General features: G+C 53.5%; 1 protein-coding gene across 1 annotated transcript in view; it reads left to right on the top strand.

The window, feature by feature from the left end:
- Positions 1-264: 264 nt before the first annotated feature.
- HSPG2 (heparan sulfate proteoglycan 2) overlaps positions 265-14,219 on the top strand; it is a 216,363-nt gene continuing 202,408 nt past the window's right edge. Inside the window, exon 1 of the mRNA XM_033159394.1 lies at positions 265-599. Coding sequence (XP_033015285.1) covers positions 489-599 — 111 coding nt within the window. The 5' untranslated portion in view covers positions 265-488. The remainder of the gene's footprint in view (positions 600-14,219) is intronic.

Genomic DNA, 14,219 nt, shown 5'->3' with positions numbered 1-14,219 from the left:
TGGGTGGGTGGGTGGGTGGGGGGAAAGGGCTTTAATCCCCAGGCAAGGTCTTTGGGGGCGAGGGGAAGCGCCCCCTTCCCCTCCCCATCTCATCCCCGTCCCGTCCCGGGAAACTCCAGGCCAGCTTTGCCGGGAGGCTGGTGGAGCCGGAGATTTGGGGCGGTGCTGCTTGGCAAGGGAGGGGAGGAGGAACAGGAGAGGCGGCCGCGAAGGAGGGGTCGGGGTGGGGGGGGAAAGAAAAAGTTTTGCTGGGACCTCCGCGGGCTCGCCCTTTCGCCCGGCGAGCGCTCTGCAGAAGGAGAGAGCGCGAGAGGAGGCCGATGCGCGGACGGGGCATCTTTGGAGACATCACACCCCCCCAGCTGCAGCAGCGACCGCGCCGTCGAAGAAGCGAGGAAAGAGGAGAAGGAAGGCTCGGCGCGCGCTCCCGGGCGCAGTAGGAGGAGGAGGAGAACGATCCGAAGCTCTTGCTGCTCCGCGCGCTGCAAATGGGAGCCGGGAAGAGGGAGCGGAGGAGTTCGCGGGGCTCCCCCTCGACGGCGCGCCCCTCCGGCGGCTGCTTCTGCTGGGCGCTGCTCCTGGCCGCCGCGCTCCTGGGCGTAAGTGGCTCTGGATGGTGGTGGTGGGGCGCTCCGGGAGCGGCTTGGCCAAAACGGATTGGTGCTGGGCGTCGGGAAGATGAGCGTTTGTAGAGGGAGGGGGGGGGCGTCCGGAGATGCCTTCTCCTTTCTTCCTGCACCCTTCCTTGCGCCTGGGTGACTCCTGCCCCTCCCCGGCCGGCCCTGGGTGGGGTGCTCGCCTGCCTGTTCGCCTCCCGGGCGTCTAATTTTAAACGTGGGACTGGGGAGGCTATTCATGGCGCGGCTGGCGTCGGCGGACTGGCCCAGGCCCGCCTCGGCCGGCCACCGGGCTTCGCCACGTCCCCGGTGGAGTTTGGACCATGCCCGGCTGGAGGGCACGCGGCGGCGGCGGCCAGGTGGAGAAAGTGCCGGCGTACCCTGGGCGCTCTCCATCCTCCTTTTCTCCTGGCCGGGCTCTAAATTTAAATGTTGACGGGCTAGAGAGAGAGAGAGAGAGAGACCCGTAAAAATAGCAGTCTTAAAATAAAATGGAAAAGTGTTTCGGAGCTGCAGAAACTTGGCCGCGCTCTGCGAGGGGCGAACATTGCGCCCGGATGGAGAGAGAGAGAGGGTGAAATTTGGAGAGGTGGGGAGACCTGCGCACCTGTGGTGCCCCGTTAGGGGGTATTTGCCCTGAGGTTGTGGGGTTCTGGGTGTTTCCACATCACTGGCACCCCCTCCCCAAACCACATTCCTTTAAGGGAGCCACGTCCAGCAAAATGGCGAGATCCATGGGATCCAGTTTCTGCGCACAGTGGGCGACTGGGTTTTGCTTCCTGGCGAGCGCAGAGACGAAAGGTGGCAGCCCGCTACGTGGTCTGTGGGCTTTTGAGCTGGGGCAGCGGTTTGAGGGGTCCGGCATTGGCGCCCCCTAGGCAGGTGTCTGATTGGAGCTGGGGGGGGGAATTAATCGCGTGGTTCTGAATTAATCGCGTGGTTGTGGGAAGAAGTTGCTTTCTATTACTGAGTAAACGCCTTGATCCAACCCCTGTGTTGTCTACACAGACTGGCAGAAAGGGCTCTGGTTCGGCCCTACCTGGAGGATGCTGTGTGGGGATTGAACCTGGGGCCTTATGGTGCTATGGGGGGGCTGCATTGGTCCATTTAGACACTGACCGGCAACAGCAGCAGTGGCTCTCCCCAGGGTTTTTAGGCAAGGGGACAGCCCTGCCAGGAGATGGATGAAAGCTGCACGTCAGGGAGATGCTTTGCCACTGAGCTTGCCTCCCTTCCTCATTTGGGGTTTCCACGTCAGGCACCAAAATATTAATTTGGCTTTCCCAGCCAACCACACACCCCTCTCCTGACTGTGCCCTCTCCCCTCGCTGTGCCAGATTCCACACTGATGCTGCTTTTAGAAGATGCTCCATTCCGAAGCCATGAGCTTTTGCCTCCCATGTTTAACCACCCGCCCCTTGGCAGCCACGCTGCACTGTCCCAGCCGTCTCAGTTCCCCCTTACTTCAGACTGCAGCCTCCCAGCAAGCCCAGTACGTTTCCGAGCACAATTCAAAGTGTCGGTGCTGACTTTTTAAGCCCTAAACGGCCCTGGCCCAGTATACCTGAAGGAGCGTCTCCACCCCCATCGTTCTGCCCGGACACTGAGGTCCAGTTCCAAGGGTCTTCTGGCGGTTCCCTCCCTGCGAGAAGCGAGGTTGCAGGGAACCGGGCAGAGGGCCTTCTTGGTGGTGGCGCCCGCCCTGTGGAACGCCCTCCCATCAGATGTTAAGGAAATAAACTATCTGACGTTTAGAAGATATCTGAAGGCAGCCCTGTTTAGGGAAGTTTTTAATGTTTGAAGTTTTATTCTGTTTTTAGTGTTCTGTTGGGAGCCGACCAGAGTGGCTGGGGAAGCCCAGCCAGATGTGCGGTGTATAAATAATATTAATTTTTATTATTACCAACCCTCTTTACCTGCTGCCTTCCCCCTTCACCATCAGGGGAGGGGGGTGACTGACAGGCCACCCCGCTCTCCCCATGCTAGCCAGTCTGCCTTTCCACCCACACAGCCAGCCCTCCGCACTATGCGCCGCTAACAATGGGCTGCTTTGTGCATGGCTCTCCGAGGGTTATGGGAAGAAAGAAGGGGGGAGGCCCACCACCAGCCACTCCTCGCCCTGGCTGGGCCCTTTTCCTGGAGGGCACATTCCTCGAGGCCTCCCCGTGGTACGGCCACACCCTTGGCAGAAGGTGCTGCCGCGCCACTATGCGCTATGCACACAGCTTGCTGGTGTGCAAAGGGGGGCCGACTGGGGACGGAGGTTGGGGTGGGGGAGAGTGTGCCACGGGGTTTGGGCCAAGCTGTTGGATGCTCTGAAGCGATGGAAGGAGGAAGCCACCTTGCATTGAGACAAGACAGCCGCTCAACCTGGTCCAGTAGTGCCTGCACTGGTTGGCAGCAGCTCTCCTTGGTTTGGGGTAGCCCTGTCTGGAGACACTGGGGACCTTGCACATGTGAAGCAGGTCCTCTGCTGCTGTAAAACGAAACCAGGTTGCTAGTCCTCATGGTCGGATTGAACGAGAGGCTCAGGAAGTTGCTCTATAGTGAGCCAAAAATGTTCCGTCGCTGGCTGGCAGCAGCTCTCCAGGGTTTCAGACAAGAGGGCATGGTCGGCCCTATCCAGTGGAGATTGAATTTGGGACCTTCTGCATGCCAAGCGGGTGCTCTGATGCTGAGCTGCAGCCCTTCTCTCAAACATAGGAACGGACGATGCTGCCTTATGCTGAGCCAGACTTTTCACCCATCAGTATTGCTCACACTCTGCAGGGTTTCAGCGGGATTCCCACCCCCTGCTAAAAGCAGAGATTCCAGTCCTCGTGGTTCTGCAAAAGGGCTGATTTAAATAAAAACTGCCTTATTCGGAGTCACACCATTGGCCCATCCAACTCAGTAATTGTCTGCACTGACTGTTAGTGGGGTTTCTCTTCCCAGCACTGCATGGACATGTTGCCAGGGATTGAACCTGGGGCCTTCTACATGCCAAGCAGTTGTCCTACCACTGAGCTACGGCTGTTCCCCAAAGGCCAGCCTTCTGTCTCCTCTTCCAGCTGCATCTATGTTCTGACCCATCTCTTCCCTCCCACCCCCAGTTTTTAGGGGTGCCTGTCTGGGCTGGGGACTCTGGAGAGAAACAGCTGGTGGGGGAGACATGTCCTTTCCTGGGGGGCAGTTTCCTCCCCCTTTCCCTAACCCGACCAATCTGACCTCTCCCTGCACCCCACCCAACACACACACACATGCCCTGGCTTGCTTTTGGTGGGGAACCTGGCTGGTTTGATTGTGGAATTTGCATGGGGCGGGGGGGAAGGAATCCCTCATCCCAGGGTGGGGATCCTGTTTGTGTGCCTGTGTGAAGTGGGGAAATGAAATATGAGGCATGGCGGAACTGTAAACAGCTCTCTAAATATAACCCATTTTTTTTGCGCCTGGGTTGGCGAAGCTGGGAACGCCCTCTTCCCCACCACCACCTCGCCCCCCAGGCTTTATTTGGGCCTTGTCTCACTGGTGGGCAATATCTCCGAAGTGCTGGGGGAACCCAGAATTTGCGAAGGCGGTGATGGTGCCTTTGCTGGCTGCAGAGGTGGCTGCTTCGGAGGCATGTGCAGAGTGCCTTTTATCTACCCCATAAACACCAGGAACAACTCTTGTTATTGAATCTTGCTTGCTGGTTTCCCACAGGCATGAGGCTGGACTAGGTGGGCCATGGGCCTGATCCTGCCGGCCTCTTCTCATGTTCCTGTCGAAATCAGCCAGGCGCATTTTGCACCTGCGACCAAGTGAAGATGCCAGGGCTCCAGGATTGTGTCTGACATCTCTGCGATCTGGAGCTGTGTCCCTGGGGATCCTTGGACCTTGCCTGATTTTCACACACCCTGTAACATTCTTATCTGTGATAGTTTATCCGCACAATCGGAACGAAATTCAGGGACCAAAATGTATTGGGAAATACGACTGGCCACCCAAAATGGCTAGCTAGACAATTCGTTTTGGCGACTGTAACCCTGGTGTAGGAAGCCATTTGACACCTAGCTTATATATCGTGAGTTTCTAACACTGGGTAGAATGTGAGGGTAGCATACAGATTTCAGACTTAGTGTCTCTTTGTGCCAGAGAGGGGTGACTTCCCAAAGAATGGGGGAGCTAGATTGTTAGTAAGGTAAAGGTAAAGGGACCCCTGACTAGTAGGTCCAGTCGTGTCCGACTCTGGGGTTGCGACGCTCATCTCGCTTTACTGGCCGAGGGAGCCGGCGTACAGCTTCCGGGTCATGTGGCCAGCATGACTTCTGGCAAACCAGAGCAGCGCACGGAAATGCCGTTTACCTTCCCGCCACAGTGGTACCTATTTATCTACTTGCACTTTTGACGTGCTTTCGAACTGCTGACTGAATTGTTGGTACTGTACACTTATTTTTTTGGCCAGGTGGGTGAGCTTGGGGCGGGTAAAGGTAGTCATGGAAGAAATGCCCCCCGGGGCTGGGAAAAAGCTGCTGTTCTCCAGAGAACAGGGGAAACCTCTTTATACTGAGTCAGAGACCTTTGGCCCATCGAGCTCAGCATCTCCTGCTTTGACTGGCAGCAGCGCCACAACATTCCAGGCAGGGAGTGCCTCCCAGCTTTACCCAGAGAGATTGCTGGGGATTTGAACCCAGGGCCTTCTGCATGCCCAGCAGGTGCTCCATCACCAAGCTATGGCCATTCTTAAGAAAGAAAGCACACTGGCCAGTGTGAACAGACACTCTTTTCTCATTCTATGACAGTGCCTTCCCCGGTTGCTGGTTTTATTTATTTGATTTTATATAATGTATGCACTGCTTTTACAAAAGCGTTTTGCAGAAAACGGAGTCCCTTTGGGCTGGTGAGGCTTCAATGATGGGGCATGAGCCTCTCTGGAAGCCAGTTCAGCTGTGCTGGTCAGTGGCGAACGGAACGCACTCTGGCACAGGTTTTGGTGTGTTGGATTATTTCAGGGGTGTCAAACTCAAATTCATCGGGGGCCGCATCAGCAGTTTGGTCACCCTCAAAGGGCCGGTTGTATCTGTAGGACTATGTGTCCACTCTTTATTATCATAAATTATTGTCACTGCATTCAATTATTACTGTTTTTTGTAATAATGTAAGTAATAACTAGCTCTGAAAGCAGAAACATAGTCAGAATAATGGCAAGTAGATATTCAAAAATAGCTTTAAAAAAGCGAGAATAAAAGGTGAAGGGTGGCGGCCGGCGGCGGCTACACGGGCCACATGACGAGGTCTGGCGGGCCGGATTCGGCCCGTGGGCCTTGTGTTTGGCACCCGTGGATTATTTCATATACTGTATCCAGGGAGCGAGCCCTGCAGTTCAAAGTGGATTTGGAAACTGCCCCCTCCCTTGCTTTAAAGGAGACTTGTGTGTGTCCCACCTTGGTGCAAAGTAGCCTGAGCTGTGCCATCCCGCTTCGCTGTGACTTGGCGCGGGTACCTTGGCAGCCGGCTGCCCCATTTCCAAACGGCTAGTCCCTGTGTCCTGACCTGACGCCGTTCCGTGTCTCAGAGAGATCCGAATGAGATGGCTTGTGGCTGGTTTGTTACGGAGCCTGCATGTACATATTTGAATCCTCGCTCGGGCATTTGAAGTTGTGAAAGTTGTGCCTTGAGTGAAAGCAGCTCTCGTAAAATCACCCAATATTATTGTTGACCGGTTGGTTCAATTCATAGCCCTTCCTTCCCTGGGAGCCCAAAGGTGTCGCACAAATCATACCGATTATAGCATTCAAGAAACCATCGCAACTGAAACATGCAAAAGCAGTTAACAGTTTTTTTAAATCCGGAAAGCAATTAAGATTTTAAGAAGCATCCTTCCATCCAATGATCTCGAGGTTGCCGGGAGTGGGATTCTTCAACCACAGCATGCCTGGATGAGCAGGAATGTTTTCAGATTCCTCTGGGAAGTGAACAACGATGGAGGCAAGTGGGCCATTGGCCAACTTCTGGTGGACCTCTTAGTTCCAGGCTGGGGGAGATCTGAGCCCTTTGGATTCCCTTATACCAGGGGTGGCCAACTCCCAAGAGACTGCGATCTACTCACAGAGTTAAAAACTGGCAGTGATCTACCCCATTTTGGGGGCTTCGGGTCAAAGTTGTTGAGCTTTTTTTAAGGGAGGGAGGGGGAAGGCCCAGTTGTTTGGCTTCTTTGGGGGGAGCCAGTGATCTACCACAGACGTCCAATGATCTACCAGTAGATCACAATCTACCTGATGGGCCTGCCTGCCTTATAAACTCGCATTGTCCCCGCCCATTGTCTGTGCTGGCCGCTGGGGGTTAGAGTTTAGCAACACCTGGAGGCCCGCAAACTTCCCATCCCTGAACTAAACCATCCCTTGCCTTCACTGCCCGCTAGCTACCACTCTCACATCTCTGCCTTCTTTTAATGGAGGGACAGGTAAATTCTGGTCCTCAGCTGTACCCCATCCTTCCCTTAGCGGTCAAGGTTCCTACTTCAGTCCCTCTGTCACTGGACCAGCCAGGCCTTGCGTTCTTGAGCAAGAGGGTCAGTTTAGGATCGCTGACCGCTTATGTCTTAATTCTCGAGGGATCCTGGCTTTGCACTCTTGCGTGGCAGATTTAAAGCACATTGTGGGCCGTAAGGATTCTTGATTTTAAAAAAGAAACCAGCCCTCTCCTTTGTTAGGAGTGACTAACTTTTAGGAATCCTCATGGTTCTTTCCCACCCCTTTTGGGCCTATAACTCCTGATAGTATCATAGGTTGAATTTATATTTATTTCTCCTGATTGTAAATATTTTATGTTATTATTTCTATTTTAATGTAATTATTTTAGCTGTTTTTGCATGGGTTGCAAGGCAGGTATGATTTGCGTGTCTATTTATATATGAGCTTATAGCTGCAATAAAGTTTTATTATTATTATTACTTTTATCGCGCTAGTCAAAGGCATCCTCCTCCTTTGTTAGAAAGCACTGGTCTCCTTGCTTTCAGACATTCATTTGGTGCCGGACTTCATGAAATAAAGCCTGATTTCTCACCAGGTCAATTGGGGAGGTCTAGTGCCCATCCAGGATATTTAAGCACCTGTCTGATTGTTGAGCTTTCTTAATTTTTATTTTTATTTTAAAGAGAGATCTCAACCCATTTTCTTTACATGCGGAGATACAAGGAGGAAAATGTTGAGGTTGTATTGTACACAATTAGATTCAATAGACTACTTGTCCTGGCTGTTGTGTGACTATTCCCCCACTCCTTCTGGCCCCTTCCCCTATTTCCAGCTCCAAGCCCAAGCCCTCTCCTCTTCCCTAGGTGAAGCTGATCCACCCGAGTTTCCCTTCAGGGATCCCCAAAGCATCCCCCTGGAGAAGGAGGTTCTTGTTTGCTAGATGACTGTGAAAACATGCGTGGCTTTTTAGTCGAGAGAGCAGGAGGGAGGCGCAGAAAATGGAGAAAGCAGGCGAGGAAAAAAGGCCTTCTCCCTCTCTCACAACACAAAATAACTCTGGGCCACGCAGCTGAATGTTGGGAGATTCAGGACAAAGAAATGTTCTCTTCATGCAGCTTATAGATGGACTGTGGAACTCCCTCCCACTGGAGGCAATGACAGGCACCAACTTGGACGCCTTGGATTGCTCTGGTCAGACCTCACCTGGAATACTGTGTCCAGTTCTGGACACCACAGTTCAAGAAGGATACTGACAAGCTGGAACATGTCCAGAAGAGGGCAACCAAAATGGTCAAAGGCCTGGAAACGATGCCTTATGAGGAACGGCTTAGGGAGCTGGGTATGTTTAGCCTGGAGAAGAGAAGGTTAAGGGGTGATAGGATAGCCATGTTCAAATATATAAAAGGATGTCATATAGAGGAGGGAGAAAGGTTGTTTTCTGCTGCTCCAGAGAAGCGGACACGGGGCAATGGATTCAAACTACAAGAAAGAAGATTCCACCTAAACATTAGGAAGAACTTCCTGACAGTAAGAGCTGTTCAACAGTGGAATTTGCTACCAAGGAGTGTGGTGGAGTCTCCTTCTTTGGAGGTCTTTAAGCGGAGGCTTGACAGCCATCTGTCAGGAATGCTTTGATGGTGTTTCCTGCTTGGCAGGGGGTTGGACTGGATGGCCCTTGTGGTCTCTTCCAACTCTATGATTCTATGAAAAGAAGTTTGGGCAAAGTCACAGAGGAGGAAGGCTCTCCAGGACTACTAGCCAGGATGCCTATGACCTGCCTTCACCACTAATAATAATAATAATAATAATAATAATAATAATAATAATAATATTTATGCCCCACCCATCTGGCTGGGCTTCCCCAGCCACTCAGGGCAGCTCCCAATGGGGTGGAGACATTCCTGAATATCAGTTGCTGGCAAAGTGCAGGAGATGAGAGGGCTCAGATCCTCCTTGCAGATTCCCCATGGGCATCGGGTTGGGATGCCAGGCTAGATGGGCCCACCATTCCCCTGATCCAGCAGCCAGGCTCTTCCGAGGGTGCGGCTTGCGAAGGGAATGGGGGTGGGCTCACAGATTCGAGGCAGGAGCTTTCCATGTCTGCTATCGCCTTCTTAGCGCATTCTTCAGGGAGGCGCTGTGTGTGTGTGTGTGTGTGGCTGGCCTGCCTTTCCTGGGTGTGTGCGTGCGTGCCACCCCCTTTGCAGCGCAAGGGGTTAAACCGCACCGCCCTTTCCTTCCCTCCACCCCCCACCGCTGCGGAAGAGGGCAAAGGGCACCAGCAGGAATGTCTGATAAGCCAGGTGGGGGCTGCAGGCAGCAGCACCCATCAAAAGGCTCCCAGGCGCCGGTGGGAGGGAGGCGGCAGAAAGCAGATCAGGCCGGGGAGGGCCGGAGGAATGAGAGGTGGGTCTTTCTTCCGCCTCCTGGCATGCAGGCAGCTGGCAGGGCTGGCTAGCTAGCACCGAAGGCCTTGGAGTTAGCAGGGCGATTTGTCCCGATGACATAAGATTGCTGCTGGGTCACACGAGTGACCCACCTGGTCGGGCATCCTGTTCTCACACTGCCCAATGAGAAGCCCTTGAGCGGGACCTGAGCGCAGCAGCCGCTCTCCCCTCCTGCGGTTTCCAGAAAAGGGATTTGGAAGCATCTCTGCCTCCGACCATCCAGGTTGGTAAGCATCACTGCCTCCAGTGGGAATCATAGAATCATAGAGTTGGAAGAGACCCCAAGGGCCATCCAGTCCAACCCCCTGCCAAGCAGGAAACACCATCAAAGCATTCCTGACAGATGGCTGTCAAGCCGCTGCTTAAAGACCTCCAAAGAAGGAGACTCCACCACACTCCTTGGCAGCAAATTCCACTGCCAAACAGCTCTCACTGTCAGGAAGTTCTTCCTAATGTTTAGGTGGAATCTTCTTTCTTGTAGTTTGAATCCGTTGCTCCGTGTCCGCTTCTCTGGAGCAGCAGAGAACAACCTTTCTCCCTCCTCTATATGACATCCTTTTATATATTTGAACATGGCTATCATATCACCTCTTAACCTTCTCTTCTCAAAGGAGGGAGTTCCGTAAGCACACGAGGAGAACCTGTTGGATCAAGCCCACCTAGTTCCCCCCCCCCCGAGCCTTCTCTGCTCAGGCAATCTCTCTTTCTCCCTCCCTCCCTCCGTTCCCGGGGCCCCACCCTGCCAGGACTTGCTGGAAGAATCCTTCAATCGCCCGCAAGAGTCTCGTCCGAAGGTGGTTGAGGGTATCCTGGGAGCGCCGGGCGTAGGATCTCTCACCCGAACCCTTGTGGCGCAGGCAACCTCTCTTGATGTCGATGGTCATGCTCGTGGGCCTTTGTGTCTCCCCCCACATCCCCTCCGCCCCCCATCCTCTCCCTGCAGCAGCTGCTATTTTTGAGCCGGCCGTGAAGGATAAATTAGGCACTGTTGCTCGGGAAAGGAATGTGCCCATTGCTGGTCCAAAGCCCAAGCAGAGAATAGCCATCGGTCTTTAAAAGCTATTCAAAGACAGGCCGAGGGGGTGGGGGAAAGGAGGTGAAGGCTGGCGGCGGCCTGAGGGAAGTCGGCTAGCCTCTGTGCATGTGCTGAGTGCGAACCGCCTCCTGGGACGAGCTGCCTTTTGCACGCCGACCTGATGTTCCTGCGTTTACGCAGAGTGCAGACCCTGGCAGTTTGCCTTGGACACACCTGCCCCCTGATGCCCAAGAGGAGCCTGCTGCCCCCCTGCATGAGTTCATGTGCCCAAGGCGAATTGCACGCGTAAGGGGAGAATTGCTGTTGCGCTCGGGTTCTGCTTGGGGGGCTTTCGAAGTGGGAGAACGGGATGTTGGACTCAATGGGCCCCCTTTGGCCTCGTGCAACTGTAGGGCTCTTCCGGGCTTCTTAGACAGGTCCGCTGGCAGTAAATAGGAGCTTCGCAAAAAGGTGGAGCTTCTGTGTCCAGAGGCAGTCTACCTCCAAACGCTGATTGCTCTGCATGTGTGCCAAATGCTTAGGTGCTTGGATGGCTGGCTAAAACCTCCCTGCCCAGTTGCAGTCTACCTCCAAATGCCAGACACTCGGTCCTGTTTGCAAGCTTTCCACTAGGGGCACCTGTTTGGCCACTGTGGGAAGAGGGTGCTGGGCTGGACAGGCCCGGTTTGGCCTGATCCAGCTTCTGAGCTTTCCTTAGGCATTTGTCCTGGCACTGGTAAGGTTTTGCACTCTCCTTCGCTGGAGGTTTTTAAGCAGAGAGTCTGGATGGCCATCTGTCACGGATGCTTTAGCCGAGATTCTTGCATTGTAGGGGGTTGGACTAGATGACTCTTGGGGTTCCTTCCAGTTCTATGAGCTAGGCTGCTTTTCATCCAGGGACCACCCTGCTTCTCTGCCCTAAGCCTTGTGAACATAAGAGGAGCTTGCTGGATCAGACCGACCAGATGTTGGAAACTTGCAAGCAGAATTTGAGCACAAGAGCCTTTCCCCCTCCTGTGTGGTCTCCAGAAGCCTCTGTAGAGGCAGACAGAGCATAGTTACCATAGCTAGTAGCCATTGATAGTCCAAACTGTGAATTTGTCTAATCATCTTTTAAAGCCATCCCTGTTGGTGACCATCACTGCCTCCTGTGGCAGGGAGTTCCACAGTTTAACTCTGCATCACCCAAAGAACTCCTTCCTTTTATCTGTCCCGAATCTTCAAACATTCAGCTTCGTTGGATGTCTGCCAGTTCTAGTGTTAAGAGAAAAACTTTTCTCTATCGACTTTCTCCATGCCGTACATGATTTTATAAACTTCTGCCGCGTTGCCTTGCCTTTTCTCTGAACTTTCTTTGCCTTCCTTGCCCTTTCTCTGAACTTTCTTTGCCTCCCTTGCCTTTTCTCTGAACTTAAAAGTCCCAAACGCCGAAACCGTTTCTCACAGGGGAGTCCCTGCTTTAGCTGAGATTCCTGCATTGCAGGGGGTTGGACTGGATGACCCCTAGGGGTCCCATTCTACAATTCCATAACTCCCCACCCCTGATCACTTGGGCTGCCCTTTTCTGAACTTCCTCCCACTCTGCAACACCCTTTGAGAGGGGAGGCGACCAACACAGTCCACAGCATTATTCCAAATGCGGGCTCCCCATAGACTTGTAGGACAGTGTCCTGCTACCGTGAAGTTTGTTTTCAGTTCCCTCCCTGTGAACGTTCTGGTTGCCCTTCTGCGAACCTGTGGCCCAGCCTGGGCGCTGCTTCCCACCCGCCCCTCCGTCCATCTGTCCTGCCCCCCACCCCGCCGCTGTGCTCATCTCTTCCCTTTCCCCGTTCTGTGCAAACAAGGCAGATTAGGGCTTGTTTTGACTGGGGTCAGTGGGCACGATGCCCGCACGTTGGCATCTGGGTGCCAAGTTATGCACGCTCTGGGCTGGGCTGGCCCTTTGCCCAAGGGAGAGGAGGAGGAGGACACGGCTGGGTTGGCATAGATGAGCCTGATCGCAAACAGAGATACAATCGCCTCTTGGCAGCCAAGCGGATGGCCCCGATTCTGGGCTGAAGGCATTCCGCGGCCTCACCCCTCTTGAACCTGGGTCGGCAGAGGGATTTGGGGGCCATTCAGGACAGGAAAAGGAAAAGCTCAGAAGGCCCTGCTGACGTGGGTCAACCTTGGTGTGCAGGAAGCAAGGGGGGTGGGTGGGACACACTATAAATAACCTCCCCTCCCTTTCTCTGAGAGCTCGCAGTTGCTTTGCTCAGATCTCCTGGGCTGTCTGGGCCGTTCCCCAGCCTGGTGCCCACAAAGATGCTTTGGGCTTCAACTCCCAGCAGCCCCAGCTCTTTTGGACTACAACCCCCAGCCCTCTTGCCTATGGATCTGAGGTCTGAAGCGGGTGTTGCAGCCCAAGAACATAGGATGCTGGTCCCTCTAGCTCAGCACCGCCTACACTGGCTGGCAGCAGCAGCTCTCCAGGGTTCCAGGCAGGGTGTCTTTACCCAGCCCTCCCTGGAGGTGCTGCCGAGGATCGAACCTGGGACCTTCTGCATGCCAAGCAGGTGCTTTACTGCTGATCTGTGCTCAGCAAAGAAACATTCTAGTCCTCATGGTTCTCTAGAAAGGGTTGATCGAATTGGAAGCAACCTTAGGCAGAGGCAGAGCACTGGATTGAATCTGGCACCTTCTGCATGCCAAGCAAGTGCTTTACTGCTGCATACCCTCCAACATTTCTCTGATGAAAATAGGGACGTCCTGTTTAACAACAACAACAACAATTTTATTATTTATACCCTGCCCATCTGTTGCCCCAGCCACTCTGAGCGGCTTCTAACATATAAAAATAATAATGAAACATTAAACATGAAATTTTTTTACCTATAGAGGGCTGCCTTCAGATGTCTTCTTAAACAGGGGTCAGAAAACTCAGCAGGGGGCTGATACAGTGTCCCTCAGACCTTGTGGGGGGCCGGACTATATTTTTTTGGGGGGGGGGAAATGAACGAATTCCCATGCCCCACAAATAACCCAGAGATGTATTTTAAATAAAAGCACACATTCTACTCATGTAAAAACACGCTGATTCATTTAGAAGGCGATTAGGCCAGATCCGGCCCCTGGGCCTTAGTTTGCCTACCTATGTTCTAAAAGGTTATATAGTTATTTATCTCCTTGGCTCAGTTGTCGTATAGCTCCATACCCTCCAACTTTTCTCCGATGAAAATAGAGTCATCCCCTCCAGCATTTGTCTGATGAAAATAGAGACATGACCCCAACTTTTCTCTGATGAAAATAGGGGTGTCCTAAGGAAAAGTGGAGGGATGTGGGTGGCCTTGTGAGTTAAACCACAGAGCCCAGGCTTGCCAATCAGAAGGTTGGCTGTTCAAATCCCCGCTTGCTGATCAGAAGGTCGGCGGTTCGAATCCCCGTGATGGAGTGAGCTGCCGTTGCTCGGTCCCAGCTCCTGCCAACCTAGCAGTTTGAAAGCACGTCAGAGTGCAAGTAGTCAAATAGGTACCGCTCCGGCAGGAAGGTAAACAGCATTTCCGTGAGCTGCTTTGGTTCGCCAGAAGCGGCTTAGTCATGCTGGCCACATGACCCGGAAGCTGTACGCCGGCTCCCTCGGCCAGTAAAGCGAGATGAGCGCCGCAACCCCAGAGTTGCCCGCGACTGGACCTAATGGTCAGGGGTCCCTTTACCTTTAAGGAAAAGTGGA

This window comes from Lacerta agilis, chromosome 8 (genome assembly GCF_009819535.1).
Source record: "Lacerta agilis isolate rLacAgi1 chromosome 8, rLacAgi1.pri, whole genome shotgun sequence".
In the NCBI taxonomy this organism is placed as follows: Eukaryota; Metazoa; Chordata; class Lepidosauria; order Squamata; family Lacertidae; genus Lacerta; species Lacerta agilis.
Note: the sequence above shows the minus strand (reverse complement) of the source record. Positions and strands in the feature narration are given on the sequence as shown.